General features: G+C 41.6%; 1 protein-coding gene across 3 annotated transcripts in view; it reads right to left on the minus strand.

The window, feature by feature from the left end:
• CREB5 (cAMP responsive element binding protein 5) overlaps nt 1-13,190 on the minus strand; it is a 422,757-nt gene extending 409,567 nt beyond the window's left edge. For 2 of the 3 annotated variants that reach the window (XM_012447789.2, XM_064380526.1), the window contains exon 1: nt 9,620-12,268. In XM_012447789.2, coding sequence (XP_012303212.1) covers nt 9,620-9,622 — 3 coding nt within the window. In that variant the 5' untranslated portion in view covers nt 9,623-12,268. Of the gene's footprint in view, nt 1-9,619; nt 12,269-13,131 lie in introns of those variants that run through there. The other variant, XM_064380525.1, reaches the window with a different exon arrangement.
• Between the last annotated feature and the right edge of the window lie 9,478 nt (nt 13,191-22,668).

A 22,668-nucleotide genomic window follows, 5' to 3' on the forward strand; every position in this document is an offset into this window, starting at 1 on the left:
TTAATACATGTAACGTACGCACCAACACATGTAGGATGAACTACATGAAACTGCTCATATTCATTCAACCACAGCAATTTTAAGTTTATGTGTCCATATAAACATAGCATTGGTAAGCATCATCATTAAGCCCAGAGATTTTTTTCATTCTGGAGTCCATGGCTTCTGGGTCCATGAACCTTCTCATGAACATTTGCCCATGTCTTATTTTTCTGAAAACTGCCTCATAGCTTTTACCTAATTGTTTAAAATGTCCATAATCCAAAAAAGCCTGGAGCAACTGGCCCAGTCCTCCTCCTTACTGCTTCCAGAAACTCTTCTTATAATAATTCTAACACCCCATGCCAGGGAGGTCACTGATTTCTGAGACAGTCCTTTCCATGGCTGTATAAGTCTACTTGTTCCAAAATTCTTCTTTTTGGAGCCAAAGAGCAAACACAGCAAACCCCATCTCTCCACACAGCAAACCTTCTCCTTCCTGCAATTTTCACTGTTTTTCCCTGAAGCACAGAGAGTAAGTCAGAAATAATATCCTCCATGTTCACAGAATGTTCCTTGGTATTATGCACAAGCCTGAGCCTCCTCCTTTCCGAGTCAAATATCTCTAATTTCCTCCACCATTCCCTGCTGTGATCTGCCTCCAACACTTTCAACTCCCAGATCAACCCCCACTAAGCAACTTCTCATTGGTCACTGTTACTGTGAAGTGTGGGTTTACATTCCCGGATACGAACTACAAGGCTACTTTACCTAACTTTTTTCATTGATCTCAGTTGAATATATATATATATGTGCTGCTAAAGGCAATCAAGTAAATTTCTTAAAAACTGCTCAAATAAGGTCAAATGCATTTTCAAATGGAATGATACAGCTTTCTACACACAGAGCTCACCCAGATCCAAGCCAGAAAAGAGGCATGCAGTGCTGTGTACCTGGCCTTTAGCTACCCTGGATTCTCCTATCTGTCAAAACCACATCACACACATACCAATATCAGCTCTCTACATTAGTTCAAAGTGCAAAAGTCTTGTTTAGATTTTTGATCTTCTCATTACGGCACTAAAGTGGATGCATCTCCAAAATCTCACAAATCACCACTAAAGAACTAACTCACATAACCAAATACCACCTGCTCCCCAAAAACCTACGGAAATAAAAATTTTTAAATGTGATATATGTATACCATGAAATACTACTCAGCCATAAAAAAGAATGAAGTCATGTCTTTTGTAGCACCTTGGATGGAACTAAAGGCCATTATCCTAAGTGAAGTAACTCAGGAATGGAAAACCAAATTTCTGGATGTTCTCACTTATAAGTGGAAGCTATGATACAGGGTATGCAAGGCAGACAGAGGTGTCATGGACATTGGAAACTCAGAAGGGGGAAAGATGGGAAAGGGTGAGGAACAGGAATCACCTATTGGGTATAATGTACAGTATTCCAGTGACAGATGCACTAAAAGCCCAGACTTTACTGCTGCATAATTCATCCACGTAACCAAAACCACTTGTACCCCTAAAGCTATTGAAATAAAAATAAGTGAATGCAAATTAAAAAATAAAACAAAACAAAAATTAAAATGGATGTGTCTAACTTGAAACAAACGTTCTGTGCCTTCTGTTTCCCCTGTCTAGGGAATGGGTACGAGCAAACATTTTCCCCGTTTTTTCTAACTGTGGTAAAATACACATAACATAAAACTTGCCACCTTAACCTTTTTTTTTTTTTTTTTTTTTTTTGAGATGGAGTCTCACTGCAAAGCCCAGGCTAAACTGCAATGGCAGGATCTCAGCTCACTGCAACCACCGCTTCCTGGGTTCAAGCAATTCTCCTGTCCCAGCCTCCCCAGTAGCTGGGACTACAGATGTGCACCACCGTGCTCGGCTAATTTTTTATATTTTTAGTAGAGATGAGGTTTCACCATATTGGCCAGGCTGGTTTCGAACTCTTGACCTCAAGTGATCCGCCTGCCTCGGCCTCCCAAAGTACAGGAATTACAAGCATAAGCCACCGTGCCCAGCTCCACCTTAGCCATGTTTAAGTGTGCCGTTCAGTAGTGCTAAGTGTGCTCACATTGTTGTGCAATCCATCTCCAGAACCCCTATGTTTTTAAACAAGCATTAAATAACTACAACTATGCAAAAGAATATGACTTCCTAAATAGATCTCCTAAAATGTCTTCTAAATGTTAAATAAAGATAAAGCAGCCACATGATTTACTCTTAAGCTTTCCTTTTAAAGATACAACTATGTTTGTGCTAAAAAAAAAAAAAAAGAAGAAGAAGAAAGAAAGAAAGAAAGAAAGCACATTTCCTGGAAAGGATACACATGAACTTTAGGTTAAAGACTGAACCTGTCTGTCTTAAGAATGTCCCTTCCAAAAGGCATGTCAAGTAATTATATGTACTCTTTTCCTTCCTGATTTTTGTAAGCACTTCCAAAGCACATGAAAAAAAAAAAGTCTACTTTGCCTGTGCTGCCACCATCCAATCAGCAGACATTACTGTTTTGTTTTGGTTTTTTAGTGTTTTGAATGGTTTGGAGATCAGCATGGGTGTTTAGCAAAAAGTACAATTTCAAATTACATGCTGCTTCAGGGTGCCAAAACACTGCACCCTCATCTTTGATGACGTCAACACAGTACAGCCCTAAGAATGGCGGTTGTTAGTCATCCGATTTTGCAAAACTGGAAGATGAAATTGTAAACAATGTGTGCTTAGACAGGCCTTCTGAGAAAAAAGGAGTGTCTTAAATATGGTTTCAATTTTTTAAATCTCACAATATCTTTTAATCAACAAAATGTATCTGAATTAATGTTACAAATACATACTTGTCCAATAGGAGTTACAATTTGTCCATGGGTATCCTAAACAAGATGATAAGCACATTTGCAAGTATATGTCCTACTAACATTCTAGTCCTCACTGGCTCAGGTTTTTTTTATATACATATTTATTTTCATATAAGCATAAACACCATAAGCATATATGTGTGTGAATATTAAAACGGCTTTAAGTTTAGCACGATGCTTGGAGAAAAGAATCCAAAATAATCGCTCCCTGGCACTGGTCAAAAATTGCACTATTAATCAACATCTCACCCATCGAAGACACAGAAATGCAGACAGAGACTGCAAATGGCCAAGCCCAAACTATCGTCATTATTAGGAGAAAACAAAAACCGAATACTCGATGCAGATGGCTCCAGATCAAGTGTGAAGACAGTACATTGGCACAACAAGGGCTAAAGTGTTTTATTAAAGATAATTTAGGAGCTAGGGCTAGAGTCTATCTTGCTCAACAAATGAATACAGGCCTTTACCTTCAATCCCCAAAACAGATGAGTAACTTACATCATTAATCTCATTGTCTCTCCACACAATCCTTTTAACAGTCAATCACAAAGTAGCCCGAGAGAAAGTTTCCCTGGATACTACCAAAAACACAGGTTTGCAACAGATGTCTCCATGCAACTTTTAAAACAGATTCCATGTTAGGAAGTTAATATATCCTTATGTATTTGCTAATCAATCCAAGTACATGTAGCCCAAAGCTGGGAAGTAAGAGGTATTAGCAAGGAAACCATTTAGCTGCAAATAATGCATGGAAAGGCATCATAAAGAATGTTATTTATAAATACAAAGACAAGTGCAATAGTACAAGCAATTGGAAAATCCCTACCTGGAAGCCATCCAAAGTAGTGCTTCTCTCTGGAATACATGCCACTAATAAATGTACGCTCTTTTCTCATACTGTCCACCCAACTAATCAATGAGCAAGATGCCTAGCCTTGGCAATCTCTTAGTTTTCCATCTATAAAATGGGAATTAGAGCTATGTGTTAGTAAATGAAGGCTAACATTCTTCCAATAAATGACATTATGGAAAACACAAATATCACCACAAAATGTAGAAAAAACATGTAATTTTGTATTCAAAATTGGTTTATGGTCATGTTTAAAAGGTAACACGGTCAGACAGGTATTTGTAAATAGATGGCTCTGCAGGGAATAAGGAGAGAGAGGGTCAGAGTGAAATGACTCATGAATTCGGGGATGCAGAGGCTCTCTGCAGCATGAAGTCACAAAGGACTGACACCAAAGTCTCTCCTCCCCTCCACAAGCAATTCTGTCTGTAGACTTTGCAAGAAGGTGCGTGAAGAGTTTGGAAATCATTTTTTATTTTATACTTCTTTGCATCCTTTAGTGAATGACAGACTGGTGTATTATAAAAAGCAGGTATATTAAAACATTTTGGTGTGCATTGAAAAAAATAGTGATTCTTCTAATATTTTAAAAGGTGATAAATAAAAATGAATACCTTAAGTCTAGGAGGTTATAACTAACATCTTGACATGAGCAAATCTGTTCTAGGCAATGACACAAGCTTGTTAAAAGCTTGGAGGGAAGAAAATTCTAGGCGATCCAGATGTCTCAACTGGAGTAAAATTTTTCCTCCTAAAACAACTAAAGGCATGTATCTGGGGCAAAAGAGTAAGCTGGCAAAATACTGTAACTGAAATGTGAGGATCCTGACCTTTTCCAAAACAGAGGGTTTCTACAAGGCTACATGTAAATCAAATCCTAAATTAAGATTTCTAGGGAAGCAGACCATTGAAAACACCCACATTTGAAAGTGACACAAAACAGAGCTCATTTGTGGTGCAAAGAATGATCTCCTAAGTTGTCCATTCTGTACATTTTAATCTTTATCAGTTTTATTTTCTTAAATATGTGTTGCAGGGTGCAGCATGCCTATAACAACCGCTTGCTGCCCTTGAACTCTGAATGAACGCTTTACTGCAATCCCTTTCCTTAAATAGAATCATAGAATATTAGAGTAGAAGATTCCTTAGAGATCAGTTAGAACTGTGGTTCTCAACCTTTGCTACACATTGGAAACACTTGTGGAGCTTTTAAAAGATACAGAGGCCCAGGCCTTCACCCCAAACCAATTAAATCAGAATGTCAGAGTGGAACGGTATTGGTGTTTTTTAATAAGCTCCACAAGTGGCACTACTGGGCTGCCAGGATTACAAACCACTGATTATCCTTGTGTTGTCTGATTCCATAGTCACTGGCCACACATGGATATTGAACACTTGAAATGAGCTAGTCCAAGTTGAGATATGCTGTAATTGTGAAATGCACACTGGATTTCAAACATTTGGTACCAAAAAAAGGAGAGAATGTAAAGTAGTACATTAACATTTTTATATGGATTATACATTTAAATGATAATATTTTGGATATATCAGGTTAAATCAAAGTGTTATTAAAATGACTTCACCTGTTTATTTTTAACCTTTTTAATGTGGCTACTAAAACATTTAAAATGACATATGTGGCTCATATTTGTGGCTCTCACTACTGGACAGTGCTGGGTGAGCCCAACATTTTTATCACAAATGAAGAAACTGAGGCAGAGAAGCATAATGAGCTCAAGGCAGCTCTCTGGGGATTGCGTCTCTCCTGTAGTCTCAGGCTTCTCCTGTTGTTGAAATCTCATTGTTGCAGAGCCACCAATGGACAGAGCTTGTTATACCATCAGTTGAATTTCAACTCTTCTTTCTCTCATTTGTTTTGCTAATTGTTTCTTCTAAGATTTGATATAAAAATTTATTTTCCTTATGGAAAAATATCCCCTCTCTTCTGTGTACACATTTGTGACATGTTACTGCAGGATTATTCAAGACAGAGTAGTTGTAATGGATGTTAAAAAATAAATCTAGGGAAATACTAGCAGAAGGAAAATGCAGAGAGTAGACAAAGAGAACATTTTGCCATGTTGTAGTTTAGAAAATGACCCTGGAGGCCCCCAGCGCTCTGACAGTAACCGTCGAGACAGGATCATTCCCTGATCTGATTTTAGAAGCTTAAGCCTGTAATATTGTTTTTCCTCCTGGGAGCCAGTGTTTTTCTGCACTGTGTTGTCATTGCAGTGAGGCAAATCAGGCCCTCCGTGATGGTGTACCACACCATAGCTAGACACCCTGGTGGAAATGGACTTTATCCCAACACCTTCTACTCTCTGATGCATGAATGAATACCTGGCCAGTCAGAAGCCAACTTACTTAAAGAAGAAAATCTTATTTTGATAAAGTGAAATGGTCTTACCAGATCTGGCAAATAGAGATTACATGTATGTCTTCTGATAGTCACCCAATTTAAACAAAAACAAAAATATTTTTTGCTGCATGTATTTTTCCCCCTTGGGAAGACAACAGAGAGGAGACTGCATAGAACTGGCCAAATATGTTATATTTGAGCAATCTTGCCTGCAACACAGGAGCTCCTCCGTGCAATAAAAGAATAAGAGACCTGAATTCTGATATAAAACCTCATGCAAACAGCTGGAGAGGAAACTTGTGGGTGAGGCCCAACAACACATACAGTAGATGCATTCAAGATTTCTATTTAGACATTGCTGTTCCCCATCTTAAATACAGCACAGCCTAAATATCATCTTAAATCAAATGTGTGGTGCTCTAGAGCCCTCTGTGTTGTACCCATGAATTTTTTTAGTTATGATTGGTCAAGTTTTGCCAGTCAAACCTCAAAGAACATACATGCAGATTCAATTCACTTCTCGCCACCTCCAAACACTCTCATATATATCCACCTTTGGAAAGATAATGTATTACTGACAGATCCTAGGCAAAAGTACACCTTCTGGAGTGAAAACATCACCTGTTTCTCTATTTGATTATATATATATATATATATTTTAACTTTAAATAGTATTTCAGATCCAGTCCTCATAGATAATAAAGAAAAGACAGGAAGTAGAGAAAAGTCGCTGCCTTGTTCTTGCAACAAGTCTTTCAGACCATTTTTAATTCTGCCTGGTTTTTACTCTCAAATGAAATCTGGATGGTGTTGTTTTACAAGGGCATGTCTAATAATGATGACAAAAAAAAGGAGAATTTAGTTAAAAATCAATTAAGGAGGCCCATATTAGAAAAAATAACATTTCAGATATTTTATAAAAATAAATGAAATAGAAACTGCAGTTTTATGATTAAGGTATTCATTCAAAAGATCTGATAAAAATTTGTCTTTGAAAGATTAGTCATCAAAAGTCTTGAAAAGAGCGAAGGATACAAAGTCATGGGTTAGGCCCCATTCCTGACAAGGGCATTTATGGCCGGAGCACCCAACCTGGCAGCAGGGACCAGGCTTCTCGGCCTGGTTTGGCTCTCTCTAGCTCTGGGCCTTGAGTGAGCCAGGAGTCTCTTCTGTAAAATGGAAAAGTTGGTCTATCAATCCAAGGCTCTCCCCTAGCTCTACCATCTGCATAAAGCCACAAGCCTTTGTATCTTACCATCACAATATCTAGGCCTAAAGGAACTCCCTCTAAAATCAGTTCCAGTCAAACGCCAGCCTGGTAGTTTTCAATCCCTGTTAAGGATTGAAATCCTAAAATCCTTTTAGGGTTGAGATCAGAAATATGACCTTAAGGAAATAGAAGAAAGCAGCTGAAATATGTATTTTATTTTTAAGTGATAAATTGATTCTGATCTATTTCTCGGCGGCAGGTGGCGAGGAGGTAGTACAATGAACTTGGAAAACAGAAATATTGAAATGTCAATATAATATCTTAAATATTCAAGAATTTATCCTAAACTTTATCTTTTACTTTAAAATCTCAGAGTTCTCAATAAGAGCTTCAAAAACTGTTCTTGGGTTTCTGGAAAAGCGTTATCACTATCTGGAAATTTCTAAAAGGCTTCTCTCTTTTAAAAAAAAATTCCTGTGTTAAATCTATGATTTGTGATTCCCAACAATGGAATACTAATGGACACTCAAAAAATACTAATTGCTTATTTTTTTCCTAATTACAAAATGTAATAATTCTTTAGTGAAAACATTAAACATGATGTCATTTTTCAAGTGCCAGACTTTCTATTTAAAGCATTACCACAAAATAGATAGCTTACTTAGTTTACAAATAGCAACACAAAAAGGGTTTTCTGTGTCTTTAAGTCTGCTTAGCATATCTGAAAGTGCTTATGCCTCACACTTAAATGTTTAAGGCAACTGCCCCCCAGTTTATTACCTTATCTTAATTGTATAATTTTCTTAAATAGAATTCAGAGAAATAGTCATAGATTTAAATTTTTAAACACTAATTAAGCATTGGTTGATTCCCATAATACAGCTGGTAGTCAAAGTGGACAAGATAATGAATTGACTGAGATCACTGTTCCATCTTCATCCAAGAAAGCTGCCTCTAAAAAAAGACCTTAAATTGCTGCAGAAATCCAATTTGTGAGAAGCAAAAGAAGCATATAGATGGGAAACACCAGCCATGATCACATTAATTTTGTGACTAACGGTATTGCTCTGAAGTGAAGAAGAAGAAAAAAGAAAAGATGACAAAAATAATAAGTCCACTCAAATCCCAATTTTAATCCAACAACATAACAAGAAGAAAACAAACTACAAATACAAAGTTCACATCTTAGTGATCTAGTGAACATTACAGCCCCCAAAAATAATTTTCAGCTTAATAAGAAGCAAACTCCAATGAGAAGAAAATACTATAGGATTGTGATACCTCATTGTTAAACAGTAGATGATAATAAGAAATTGGGAGTCTAGAAATTTGCCATCAATACAAATAGTCATGAAAACCCCATGATTGATTGGTTTTGAACGTGCAGGTGTGGGAAACTGACAAATCATTGTAACAAAAATCTTCAACTTACTAGAATTGAAAATATATGTGGGAAAAGTCTCTCTGACAAATTACAATTTATTTAACCACTGATTCAAATAAAAGCTGCAACGTAACAGAGATCTTGAAATAAAGGCATGGTTTCTACCTTTTTGTTGGAATGTTCTAATAAACTCTCTTCTCAGTTATAAACCACATAAGGTCACAACTGACTTCTAATTGACAAGCAATTTATGGGTACCAGCAATTTACATGCAAAAATAGTGGGCTTGGAGATATTAACAAACATGTTCTCTCTGAGTAAAGTTGAAAAACAAAAATCACTATAATCAGTAAGAATTTAAAAATAACAGATCTATCTAAAATGCTATAAGCAAAGGAAAATGAGAAACATTCATGGGGAAACACAAGTGAGTTTTTTTTATTATTTTCTTTTTTTAAGTTTTAAAACTAAAGTAATAGCTGATATTCAACCAATAGCATTGTCCTTCAGGGGCATACACATCTAGGTTTTAATGCAGAAAATGGTTGTTTTTGTGTTTTTTTTTTAATTTTTAGGTTTCTTTTTCAAGAACTTTCTTATTAAAACTTAAATACTTATTGAAGTGATTAGTGAAAGCTCATGGAAAGGGGAATTCTTGCCTGACACACATTACTTAACATGCTTCATAGCTTCCCCACTGCAGCTTCCAGTGCAGTTCATATGCTCCTGAACACATTTTACCCGGGAAATAATGGTCTTATTCACACACACACACACACACACACACACACTTCCACATAAAATGCTACAAGTCCCAATAAACTGACAAAAGCAACATTAAAATTTTGTGCAACATGAGAACTCCATTTCTGAATTCCATCTATGAAAATTGGTTTCATTTAACTAAGTGCAAAGTTTTCTCTCTGTTTAATAAGCATAATAAACACCATCCTTACCATTATCTGTAGAATAAAAGCAGCAACGTGTTGCTTCCTGCAGTCACCAAATCAAGTTTTTTCTTCCTTTCTTTCTAGTAACTTCTGTTTCACCAGCAAGATTAGGAAGAAAATAAGTCTTTGAGTATTTGCCTCAGTATTTCAGACCAAAAGATTGCGAAACTAGCTCTTAGTAAAAAGAACAGGTCTGGTATTTTACAATTACTTCTGCAACCCAGAGGTACCTCCTAGACTCTGGTACCTCCCTCGTTCTCTAAGTTTCTTTTAGTAATGAGACTAATTTTTCCAGTAGCCTTGAACTCCCTAGATTTAACTGACATGGAAAATGTGACCAAAAATTTGTAAAACTGTCTAGCCTCCAACCCTACACAGAATCAACTTTGTTGTAAATGTTGAAGAACACCTCGCAAGCAGCTACATGCTCAGTTTATACTCCTGCGCTACGCAGCAGAGAACACCAAATAACAGTGCGCCATCTAGTTAGCAAGCTGCAATCTCCATGCTAGAAGGGGGGACACTTTCAAACCCTGGGAGTTAAGAACTTGTCAGAGTTCAGCTGCTCTAAAGGTCCAATTGTTTATTTAAATAAAAAAAAAATATCGCTACTGAGATAATCCACATCTAGTGGATATGGGAAAATTTAGGTTATAATGGCACTACAAACTTTTACATCTAACTTTGATTTACAAGATAAAAGCAAGTTTTAAATTAAAAGGGCTTTCTGTTAATAGAGCTTATTATTCTGAAGACGGGAATGATTTTCTTCGAAAGTTGTCCCTGGGTGCATGCCTATTATCTTTGCTTTTCCCCTTCCACTAATGAGCATTTATCTAAAGAGCCTGTTAATCCTCTGATGTGTGCTTCTGGTCAGAGGTAACAGTTTGAATAAAACCACTAATCACTGATCACTAAATCACTGATCATTAATCACACTTTCCAGTGCCCATGACTGGGCCATTTTTTTCCCCTTTAAGTCTATGCATCACAAACAAGAAGTTCAACATTTTTGATGCACATATATTGTGTGGAGGTTACACTATTTCATCTCTAGATGTGAATAAATACTAAATCCTGCCACAAACTTGGGGAAGGATGTCAATTAGACACCAGACAAGAGTTTCACAAATGCCTACCCTACAGCATGGCTTTCACTTTGAAGAAAGTAGATCTAATTATAAGGAAACACGTGTTCTTCAAGAAATTCCCACATATTTGCAATATAAATTTTTCTTTATTTAGTTTTCACCAACTCCAAATCAGAGACCACGCCAATAACTTCTCCCCCTACATCCAAAAGTCGGTTAATACTTTTTAAATTTAATTTCTGCTGCACACCTCCCTCCCCCGCCCCGCCAAGGGTTCTTTTTACTTTGATCCCTTGCAACAAGTCATACACAGGGTCTTTATTTCAACTGCCAGACACGGAGGTTCTGACTCAATTCAATGACTTAGGAATTTAACTTCCTCTTTCAACATAGAAACTTAAGGTTAAAAGCTAGAAAGTAACGCACGCACCAATTTATTGTATGGAAGTTTAGGTTCAACGACTCGCATTCCCTCACGTTGGAAATGAAACATTTAGTCTTGATCCTTTTAGCTAAACCTGATTTTGTCAGTATCCTAGCTTCTTCGTCGTCCCTCTTCTGCTAAAGAGTTCTAGGCAGGCACTACGTAAAGTGAGGTACTTTGTTTGCAGTGGGTGTATTGCTTTCCTAAGTCACCACCACGAGGACACAGTATTATCATAACGCTTAGAAACATTTCCTGATTTGCCTTTTTTATCAGGACTGAGCATTTTCGCCCTAGAGGAGAAGGCTTGCTGGTGCCTTTCTTAAATAATACAAAAGGGCAGATTGCGCGCTGATCAGGTACAGTGGTCCCCTCGGACCCCAGAAGCTTTTACCCACACTCCAGGGACCGTGCTCGCCCCAGGGAAAGCTGTAAAAAGCGGGGGCGGGGCTAGAGTGATAACGGTGTGGACTGGGGAGTGGTGGAGAGGGAGGGGTTGGGAAGAGAGGGCAATAAAGATGCCCAGGGAGCGGGCGATTGCACCAGTGTGTTGTGAAGAGGGTGGGGGGGATGCAAAGCAGGGTTGCTTTGTCAGCATTCTAAGCTCCTGAACCCTTGAGGAGCTCAAGCCGTTAATCAAACACTTACTGGCCTGCAGAATGACGTAATGGACCTGTATCAGCCTTTATTCCTTGACACATGTCAGAGAAGGAGGGAAAAATAAAAATCAAACACATTCTGCAGATCTGCAGACTCTGACAACGAAATATACAAGCATCCCACTCCAGTCCCTAGCCTTGAAAAAGCATCAAGTGGGGGCGGTGCTAGTCCAAGGAAAGTTGGGGACGCGGGTGAGAGTGTGGACAAGGTCTAGGGCTTTATCTGTCAGACACCCCTTAAAAATAAATCTATGGCAAAGAAGAAGCGGGATGCAGCTGCTGGGAGAAAACATCTCCTTGATTCTTTCCTTCGCGTCTTGCCCCTCTAAGAACTTCGTGAAAAGTTCAAGCGGTTCTGCCGAGAATCTGCCGCAGGCGGAGACTCCGCCGCCGAGTCCTGGGAACTGCCTGGGCGCCGCCAAGGCTCAAGCCGGAGCTGTCATTTGGGGCAGCGGCCGGGAAGAGGTAACGATGCCAGCGAGAAAGCAGCGGAGGCAGGAGGCGGCCGGAGGAGTGGACGGGAGCCGGCGGAGCCTCGCCGATCTCCAGCCCCGAGCGCCTGGAGCGAAAGCCAAGCGCCCTCCGAGGGCGACCTCCCCTCCCCGGCCGTGCGCCCACCCGCTGCAGCAGGCAGCCCAGCGGGAGAGGTGGCAGCGGCAGCTCGGCACCGGGGAGAGCGAGCCCCCTGAGCGCGCGCCCACCCGCCCCCTAGGTGACCCGGCGTCCTCGCCGCGCCAGCTGAAGTTTGCAAACTTTCTCCGGGGGTTCCGCCGCCACGCTGGGAAGCTGGGGACGCGGCGGGAGGTTCCTGGCTCGCCGTCTCCGCTGTCGCTTGACCGCACTTCTGGAGGGCTCCGCACCTTGCCAGGTCTCTGGAGGCAAACACACACCCCCGATTCATAACTGGTCCCCGCGTCAGGGGACTCGCGCGCTCCCACACACGCACGCACGCCGGGCGGACTAGGCACCAGCTCCACGTTAGCATCCCTCCAGGCGCGCGGCGCGGCGGCCACCGAGCGCTCCAGCACTCACGCGGCGCGGGGTCTCTGGGGTGGCCTCAGGACACAGCCGAATTCCACAGTCTACCAGCACTCGGGGCCGGACTTCCCTCTGGTCCGCCAAAATGTTTACAAACACAGATCACCCTCCAGAAAAAAATGCATCGCATCTTCCCTACTCCTTGCCCTGTGACCTGCCCACTGGACCAAGTACCCTCGCGGCTGCTGCCGAGAACCAACCCCTGCAAACAAGTACGCTCCGGAGATGGCTCCCGCGGCAAGTGCAACAAAAGTGGCTAAATGCAAAAGCCCCAGAAGTGGCCGAGCCGTATTTTTAGGAACTTACCAAACAAGTGTGGAGAAGGCAAGAGCGGAGCCCGGGTGAAGGGACCACGTTGGACTGAGCAAAGATTACAATACATTCTATTTAGAGTGCATTACATCACCCCCCCGGTGACGTCACGTGGGATTCCTGAACTTCTAAATCATTGCGGTCCGCGGAGGAGGGACGGAGCGAGGGGCGGGGCCGGCGCGTCGAGGGGGCAGGCCCCGCCCCGGCCCCGCCCCGACCCCGCCCCACGCGCACGGACCCTGATGCACCCGCCGGGGAGCGGCGGCGGCGGGGGCGACTGCGCAAGCAACAGCTTGCAGAGCCCAGCGCCGTGTGACACGGCTCCTGACATTAGTGGTGTGAGTCAGCTTGGAAACAATTCTTATGGTTTCAGACAGGACCACGGAGGAGGCGCGGGCGTGGGCTCTCCTGCGGGGAGGGCCTGATGGGGTTTGAAAGGTGTGGGGATGGAGGTTAGGGGAGAGCTGGGGAGGGGGATGCTAAAGGATGTGGGAAGAGACTTTCTGCAAACAGAAATGCGGGCCTCTCCTCCCTCCCCCACCAGAGGATGTCCAGCTCCTTTCTGCTTGCGACAGTCGTGACCTCATTTCAGTGTTTCATGCATCCTGGCTTCTCAGAGCACTCACTTGTCACCCCTTCTTCACCGCCCCCCATCTCACCTCCTCCAGGAGAATAACTTCCTTATGGTGCACACTCCCATGAAATACAGCCCCCATCCTTCGCGGGACCCCTGCTTCAGGCGTCTGAGAAGCTGTAGGGAGGGCTGCTCCTAAGGCGAAAGGTGAATCACAGCTAGAGCCAAGTGATGAGCCTGATTTAGACTCGGCGTCAGAGCCGAAAGGGCCCTTGGCTGTCACTTCCAGAGCCTCTTCGGTAACTGACCCAAGCTCACGGGCTGGGAAGCGGCAGAGCCCGGACCAGACTGCAGGATCCGGGCGCCTGGTCTGCAGCAAGAGGAGCCTGGCGTCTCCAGCATCCGGCCGTCACCATCGCTGTCACCATCCCCCTGCTGAATTTCCTTTCAGAAGTTCTCCCTTTGAGCAGGATTCAAAGAGAAGGCATAGGCTAAATCCAGCCCGATTCTAGACGACCACTGCCATCCTTGCAGCCCCTCGCACCTTACAAAGCACTTGCAACCACGTGGATTCCCTGGTTTCTCCCAACAACCAGGGTACAATACATAGGACAGGTATTATAATTATCCCCATTTTACAGGTGAGCTAAGGCAGACACCAGAAGGTTAGGGGGCTGGCCTGAGATCACTTGATAAGCAAGGGGTGGCACTGAGCCACCCCAATCCCTGTTTTCAACCCCAGATCCCAACTGGGCTCCTTCATAGAACCAGGGAGAAGCATTCCCTTCTTGTGGGTTATTGGTAGTTGGCACCTCTGCTAAGAACACATTGGCTGGTTGCTGGAGCTTTGCTTAGAAACAGTTTAGCCCCCGTTAATACATAATAATCATTTCTGACATTTATGTAACATCTGACATTTATATAGTACCTCTCAGCCCAACGCATCACAATCATGACGGCGCAGTTTGCCAGAGATTCATGACTGGACTGGCTAAAAACTATAACGCATTGCCTGGATTGTCACATACCTCTGAGCTGGTTTTGACACACTAAATGGAAGAGGTTAGTATGTTCTTTCTGTTTTTAAGGGTTTAAATGGCCCCTTGCCCTTTACTGTTCCTTGAAACCACAGGGACTGATGACTGTCTGATCCTCAGACTTATTCAGAGCTCATCACTGAGTTTTCTACTTAATGTTTTCCACATGTAGTCCTGAAGGAACTGCAAAAGAAGGGCTCCCATCCTAAGCTGAACCTTAACCAATAAAACTTGAAATATGACATTTTGTTTATGCAAGGAAGCAATACCCTCTCAGGAACAGCTTCATGACTAGTACAGCATTTTCTACCTAAAATAGGTATCTACCACCTTCTCCCTCAAAGTCTGAGCCAGTCAAGGAGCAACTTGAGGCAAAAAGGAAATAGAGCTGAAACATATCAGAGCTCAGTCTAAGAGCTTATGTTTTTCCCCCGCTGATAGGTGCAGAACAAAGGAATAGAATGGAGAATTGAATGAGCAAAGTCCGGGTGATCTACAAAATATTTTAAAAGTAGTTAATCAGCAGACAAATTTAAAATATTTAATTCTCAATATTCTCTACATGAAAGCATACATATACGAGTTTGAATGGTAGTAGTTCATTCATTTCTAACTCTAAATTAGTTGTCCATATTTATAAATTAGTTCTGATTTTTTGTTTGACATGCTGTGACTAAACAATGCTCCTGGCCTGAGCCATGATTTCATGTAGGAACACACATCAAACTTTCCAATGACTCTCCAATAACTTGGTAATCATTAGGTTACTTGAAGTCTCAATAATTAAAGAATTTCTCTTAACATCAGCAGTATTGTTCATGGTTCTGACTCCTCCCTCAGCTTCTGCCAACATCATTGCAATTTCACGCAAAATGTTTCTAGCTGTCGTATTACAGACTAAGATGTTTACATATTCCAAATCCCTGTTACCAATGAAATCACCCACATGCAAATCATTTTTAAATGTAAATTGAAAAAGAGAAGAGGTATTTATGAGTGTAGACTCTAGTGTCAGTCTGCCTGAATTCAAATTTTAGCTCTGCTACTGTGAATGAGGATGGTGGTGATAATTATAGTGACTCGAGTTAAGAATTCTATTACTTGAGTTAAGAATTGTGCTTGGGGCAGGGCACGTTGGTTCACAACTGTAATCCCAGCACTTTGGGAGGCCGAGGCAGGTGGATCACCTGAGGTCAGGAGTTCGAGATCAGCCTGATCAACACAGTGAAACCCCCGTCTCTACTAAAAATACAAAATTAGCTGGGCATGGTGGCTGGTGGCTGTAATCTCAGCTACTCGGGAGGCTGAGGCAGGAGAATCGCTTGAACCAGGGAGGCAGAGATTGCAGTGAGCTGAGATTGTGCCACTGCACTCCAGCCTGGGCGACCGGAGTGAAACTCCATCTCAAAAAAGGGAGAGAGAGAGAAAGAGAGAGAAAGGAAGGAAGGAAAGAAGGAAGGAAGAAGAAAGGGAGGGAGGGAAGGAGGGAAAAGAAAGGGAAAAAGAAGGAAGGGAGGGAGGGAGGGAAAAAGAAGAGAAAAGAAAGAAAGAAAAAGAAAGAAAAGAAAGAAGGAAAGAAAGAGAGAAAGAAAGAAGAATTGTGCTTGGCACAGGGCAAGTACTATGGAAGCACTCACTCTCTTTTTATTAATAAAAGTGTTTTGGCTAATGTTCTGATAGGTGGACATTCAGTGATTTTTTTTTTACACACTTAACTAAATAAATGAAAAGGAAACATTTTACCCCATAATTCCCCCAGCCCCACATTGCCTTTTGCATGTGTCATCTGGGCCAAGCAGCCTCTCATGTGTCAAATGAGCCAGCAGAGCCTCCAGTGTCTGTGGACTCACATTCCTGCCTCATACTTACCCAGTCTCTTCCAGAATTTTTTGAAGCCACAGTTTCATGGAGGCTGCAGCTCCTGAGAGCAGCCATGTAAGAGCACCTCTAAGGGTTCCTCTGCTGGTCGTGGCCATGGCCTGGGGCATTTGCCCTCTGGGATGCCAGCACCACCACTAGGAATACCCTCTCACCCACCAGATCCCCATCCACTGTGGCCTGTCAGATGTGTGGAGACCCTTACACCAGAACCAAGGTAAACTGACTGGGGTACCATCCACCTAAGATTCTCCCCATGCTCAGCTCATCCCACTTCTCTCCACAGAGCAGGGGTGCAGGCAGGACACAGCCAGCACATGAGGTACCATTGGTGGTGGCAGAGAGGTTGGACCTATGTGGAGCTGACTGTAACCTGCAGTGACCAATGAGAATAGATGAGACCCCTGTGAGACCAGGGGTTAACCCTTCAGTTGCTGGATATGGGGCAGTGGAAGGGAGAGGATTAGGCAGGTGGGCCAGTGGGGAAGCACTAGGTATTTACCAACTCTCATGAAAAAATTTTAATTTTTTAAGAAATTTATAGCATTACTAGTATGTATCAGGCCTGAATAAAACCATCCCAAGAGGCCTCAGATGGGAAGAAATTCTTTAGCTCTGTGCTTTGGGTTCAGTCATTTCTCCAACATTCAGCAAACATTAGCAAATCTGCCCAGTGCTGAGGTCAGAAAAAAATTTATAAAGGTCTCTTTCTACCCAGCTCCTAGGCTCCCACAGAAGTTCTCAAACTTAGTGGAGTAAGCAAAAAACACCTGGGCAACTTATTAAAGTCAGTTTCTTGAATCAGACTTCTCCAGGGATTTTAGTTCCAAGGTTTGGCATTGGTTCCAGGATTCTGCATTTGTGATTCTGATGCAAATGTCTGGGGAAACCCCCACCTACCACCACACACACACATACTTCAAGTGACTCTAGTTTAGTGAATTCATAGATGTGCAGTGATCTGGGAGGAAGCTGATGAGGGTGCAGAAAAGAGGTCAGTCTGAAACACTAAAAAATATGACCCAAGGTTCACATGCTTAAGATCAAGGCCAGGCACCATGGCTCACGCCTATAACTACAGATCTTTGGGAGGCTGAGGCAGGAGGATAACTTGAGCCCAGGAGTTCAATACCAGCTCGGGCAACACTGACAGCTTGGGCATCTCTACAAAAAAAAAAATTCAAAAATTAGCCAGGCATGGTGGTATGCACCTGTGGTCTCAGCTACTCAGGAGGCTGAGATGGAAGAATTGTTTGAGCCCCGGAATCAAGGCTGCGATGAGCAGTGACTGCACCACTGCACTCCAGCATGGATGATACAGTGAGACCCTGTTTCAAAAAAAGAAAAAGAGGCCAATCCTCTAGCAGCTTCCCCCAAAAATGAACATCTCCCTAGAGAAGGCTTCTCCTCATCCCTTCTGTGCACATCACTCAGAGTGACCTTTTCCCACTTATTTTTTTATTTTAGGTTTTTCTTAACTAAGTTAACAGTGATGGTGAAAGGGAGGCTGCTGAAGCCCACATTGTGGTTAAACCTCTAGCTATGGTCCCATTGGGAAGTTTCTATCCCTTCTAAAATGAGTCTTCACCAGGTTTCTTCGTTACCTTATTCGAAGGGATAAAGATTTCCAAATAAATAGAACTGCGAAATGCGTCCAAAACTGTCAAAACCACAGCAGAGTTAGCTAACATTTACTAAGCATTTGCTCTGTGCCAAGCCTTGAGCTAAGGGCTTTATGAGCATTTTCTCAGTTAATCTTCACAATAACTCTGTAAGGCAGCTGGAACCATTCTCATTTTGCAATGAGGAGAGCTAATCTTAGAGAGGCTGAGTAACTTACCCAGAATTGCACAGCTGGGGCATGTCCGAACTGAGAAAAGAACCCACGTCGCTGGTGCCTGTCCCAGTGCCTGCCTGAAGATACCCCATGCTTTGGCAGTCCTGAACGGAAGTCAGTTTGAGGATGCAAGAATCAGGAAAGTTGAGAACAAGCCAGAGATTGGGAGTGAGTAGGAAAAGCCACCGGCCTCCATCCAGACTCTGCCTGGTTAACCAAAAGCCACTCCAGACAGACAGGACTGGCTTCATAGCCGATGATGCCTGGTCACACAGGGCCTCCTCTCACACTCAGAAGGGTCCCATATTTGGTTTAAGGCTTGCTGTCGCCATCTTGAAATTCTTAATAATTTCATCTTTGAACTTATGTTTTGTAAAAGAAGCCTGGTGGAGCATGTGCATGACATGAGCAGAGGAGGCTGGTGATCTCGGTGTGTCTGCTATTTCTTGCCCATGATGCCTCAGGAGCACCGAATTCCAGTGGACCCAAGATGCATGGATATCCAGCAAGACTCAAATCAAATACAAGGTAATTCATGATCTCTCTGACTGAGTGGGATGACAGTGAGAGGAGAGGTGAGGCTGGCAGCCCCGAAAGATCACGATTTCTTTTGAAACCAGAACTTTCTCTTTCTTGGGATGCAGAAAAAATTCAGTAGCATTCTAAGAAACACAAACAACCAAGGACCCTAGCTTACCTGCGTTAGGCCCCTGTGTTAGGCAACCACATACACTGAAAATGACATAGAAGGAAAGAGAAAGATAGGGCAGCCCATAGTTTACTTTTCTGTCTTTCCTGACCACAAGTAAACAGAAAGCAGAGTTGAAAGAATGTGTGCACATCAAGAAGTGAAATAAAGGCAGCTGAGCTTGTTTTGTCCTGTGTATCCCCGTTCTGGTAAGAACAAAATCCATATGCATGTACGGGCCGTGACGTACCGATTGTGGCATTTGAGTGATTTCACATATGAGTTAAGTGATCTTATATTTACATTTAAAACTGGCATTGCAGGATGTAAAGATGAACAGTAAAATTAATACTAATAATGGAACATTTTAATTCTTTGCTATTTAAAATGACATTAAACAGCAAATAAAACACACCATGACAAGTCAAGAGATTGACTTTGCAAGAGAGGAAAAACTTTCTATTTAATATCTTCAATGGTAATTTTCCCCTGCCTCTTAAACAAGAGGCCCTGCATTTTCAGTTAGCACTGGGTTCAAAAATTATGTATGCTGCCCAGAGACATATGATTGACGGGATCACCAGACCCTAAGCCATGCTGAGAGGAAAGGCAGCAGACAGCAAGAGATTTGACAGCCTTAGCCTTGTCACTTACTAGGTATGTGACCAGACCAGAGCCAATTTTTTTTAATCTCTCTGAACTTCAGGTTCTTCGTCTATAAAATGGAGATAATATCAGCATCTGCCTCCTAGGATACTGCAAGGATTCGGTGAGTTAATATATGTAACGTGCTTAAAACAATGCCAGGCACTAGTAATTAATGGAAAAAAAAGTGTTAGATACTAATTATGCCCTATAAGGTTTCGGGGAGAATTTAATAAAATAATTCATGTCAAGTGCCATCCCTGTGCCTGGCATTTAGAATGTACTCAATAAATATTAGTTACCTAAAATTGCATATGAGATGTAATATTGAAGTTCTGCGGGTTAGAATGGAGGAATGAATCCAATTGGTCCTCAAATTGAGTCTTAGCATAAGTCAGTTGTTTTCAAAGGAGATGGTACCTTTAAGTTAACAAAACTGAATTTGTGGGCAACAGAGAGCAATTTTATACAAGTTGATGTTCTAGTTGAAGCCATCACACTTTAACCTTCTAGTCCTCACATAAAAATGCATTTTTACATGTGTGGTTGTATAATTATCAACTGTAGCATGATTTAGTTTCTAGAATCATATCTTGAAATCCTAACAGGTGTTAACTCAAAAATGTCGTGTTCTTGTACTGGAGGTGCAGGTGCATATCAACTTTGAAGTGTCGTTTAACAAGAGACAGCTGGGTCACCTGGCTCAAGCTTGGGGAACCTCATCTGGAAGTCCACCGGCTGCTAATGGCCTGACCTAGTTCTATAGGGAATTATTGTATTCACTACTCTATAAAATTTAATGCTTTCTCTTGAACCTGGCTGAAAATCAAAAGCTTCACCTATCTTAAAGAGTATTAGCATGTTAACATCCCTATGAAAGTTACTCTTATCTTAATGTGTTTCTCTTTTTTTGAAAGAGGCTTGATTAAAGGAAAAACTACTTAGTCTTTATTTTTTTTTTCTGCTTTGGGTTTAAGTGAAAGAGATTGACACCTGCTCTGAATAATGACCTAGAATAATAGCGCTGTGTCAGCACACTCCAAAAATTTTAGTCATTTCCTTAAGATCAATGGTAAGTGGAAAGTAACGGTTTAACAATAATTAGGAATGTTTCATATATAGGGCAGGTTCATTTAGACTAAAACATTATTGATATCCCATAAATTAATATTGAGCGTCATCTCACATGAACTGATATTTCACATCCCACCTCTTTTTGTATCGTCGTTAACCACATGTTTAACTCATGTACTGCTGATGGGGAAGGTTATTCTCATCTCTTTAGGGGCATTTGTAAGTACCTCTTAAAAATGATTTTCTTGAGAATTTCAGTAGCTTTTAAACCTAATTGATCAGTGATTCGTCCTCATTCTTACATGACACAGAATATTTAAAATCTAGGAAGTTACTCTGAACTTCATTTGAATCCTGAACATTATCCACTGTGGATATCAGAAAATATAAAGCTTCCCCACCCCGCCCCGCCCCCGCTGCGGCTCTCTTTCCCCATCCTGGTTTTAAAATGTTCTGCCTATAGCTTTTATAACAGTGCCCTTACTTGACACCTAAAGAGACTGCAGTATACACAGTACACAGGGACACTGTCCTGTTTAGCAAAAGCATCTATTTTCAGGACTGCTGTGGCTATTTAATGCTATGTCAAACTCTGAGAAAAAGGAAAAAACTCTATTCTTTGTGAGCACACACTCTGAGTCAAGCCTGTTATATCTTCCATCATGTTTAATCCTGACAGCTCTGGGTGAAAGGTATGATTACTACTATTTTATTAATGAGAGAACTGAAGCTCAGAGAGGCTAAGTAATTTGACTAAGATCACACAGCTAATAAATAAGGAAGTTAAGTTTCAAACCTAGTCCTGACTTCAGCATCCCCATTGTCCATCACTCTGCTGCTGTGTTTTTATTTCAAGACACTTTGTCTCTCCTTTCACCCTCCTGCTTAACATTATTTAACTTTATTGAGCAAGTCACCCACAAAACGTATGTGTGTGTGTGTTTTAATTTTATTTCCAGTAGAGACAAGATCTTGCTATATTGCTCAGGCTGATCTCAAACTCCTGAGCTCAAGTGATCCTCCTGCCTCAGCCTCCAAAAGTGCCAGGATTACAGGCATGAGTCACTATGGCAGGCCTAATTTTTGTATACGGTAAGAGGTAGGGGTCCAGTTTCATTCTGCTGCATATGGTTAGCCAGTTTTCCCAGCACTATTTATTGAATATTTTTTCTCCATTGTTTATTTTTGTCAGCTTTGTCAAAGATCAGTTGGTTGTAGGTGTGTGACTTTATTTCAGGGGTCTGTATTCTGTTCCATTGGTCTATGGGTCTATTTTTTACCAAAATGATGCTGTTTTGTAATGTAGTTTGAAGTCAAGTAACGTGATGTTCTGGCTTTATTCTTTTTGCTTAGGATTGCCTTGGCTATTGGCTGAAGCCATTTTCCTATCACTTATTTTGTAGAATTTTTTTTCCAATTTGTCTTTTGACTTTTAGCTTTGTCTGTGGTATCTTTTGCCATATAGAACTTTTAAATTTTGATATAGTAACTTTTTGTTATGATGTCAACACTTGGGTTCATGATTCTAGAAAGGCCTTCCCCACTCTTATATCAGATCTCTGTCACAACTTACCTGGCCCTCTCAGTTCTTCTCATGCTCTTACTTTAGCAACTGCAAAATGGTAACGTAATGATAGGTATGTATAATAGAACAACGGACGGGAGGAAAAAATATCAGACCAGGTGCAGTGGCTCCTGCTTGTAATCCCAGCATTTTGGGAGGCCAAGGCAGGAGAATTGCTTCAGCCCAGGAGTTCGAGACCAGCCTGGGAAACATAGTGAGACCCTGTCTCTACAA

Source organism: Aotus nancymaae, unplaced genomic scaffold, assembly GCF_030222135.1.
Source record: "Aotus nancymaae isolate 86718 unplaced genomic scaffold, 86718_ANA_hifiasm-v0.15.2.pri h1tg000025l, whole genome shotgun sequence".
Taxonomy (NCBI): domain Eukaryota; kingdom Metazoa; phylum Chordata; class Mammalia; order Primates; family Aotidae; genus Aotus; species Aotus nancymaae.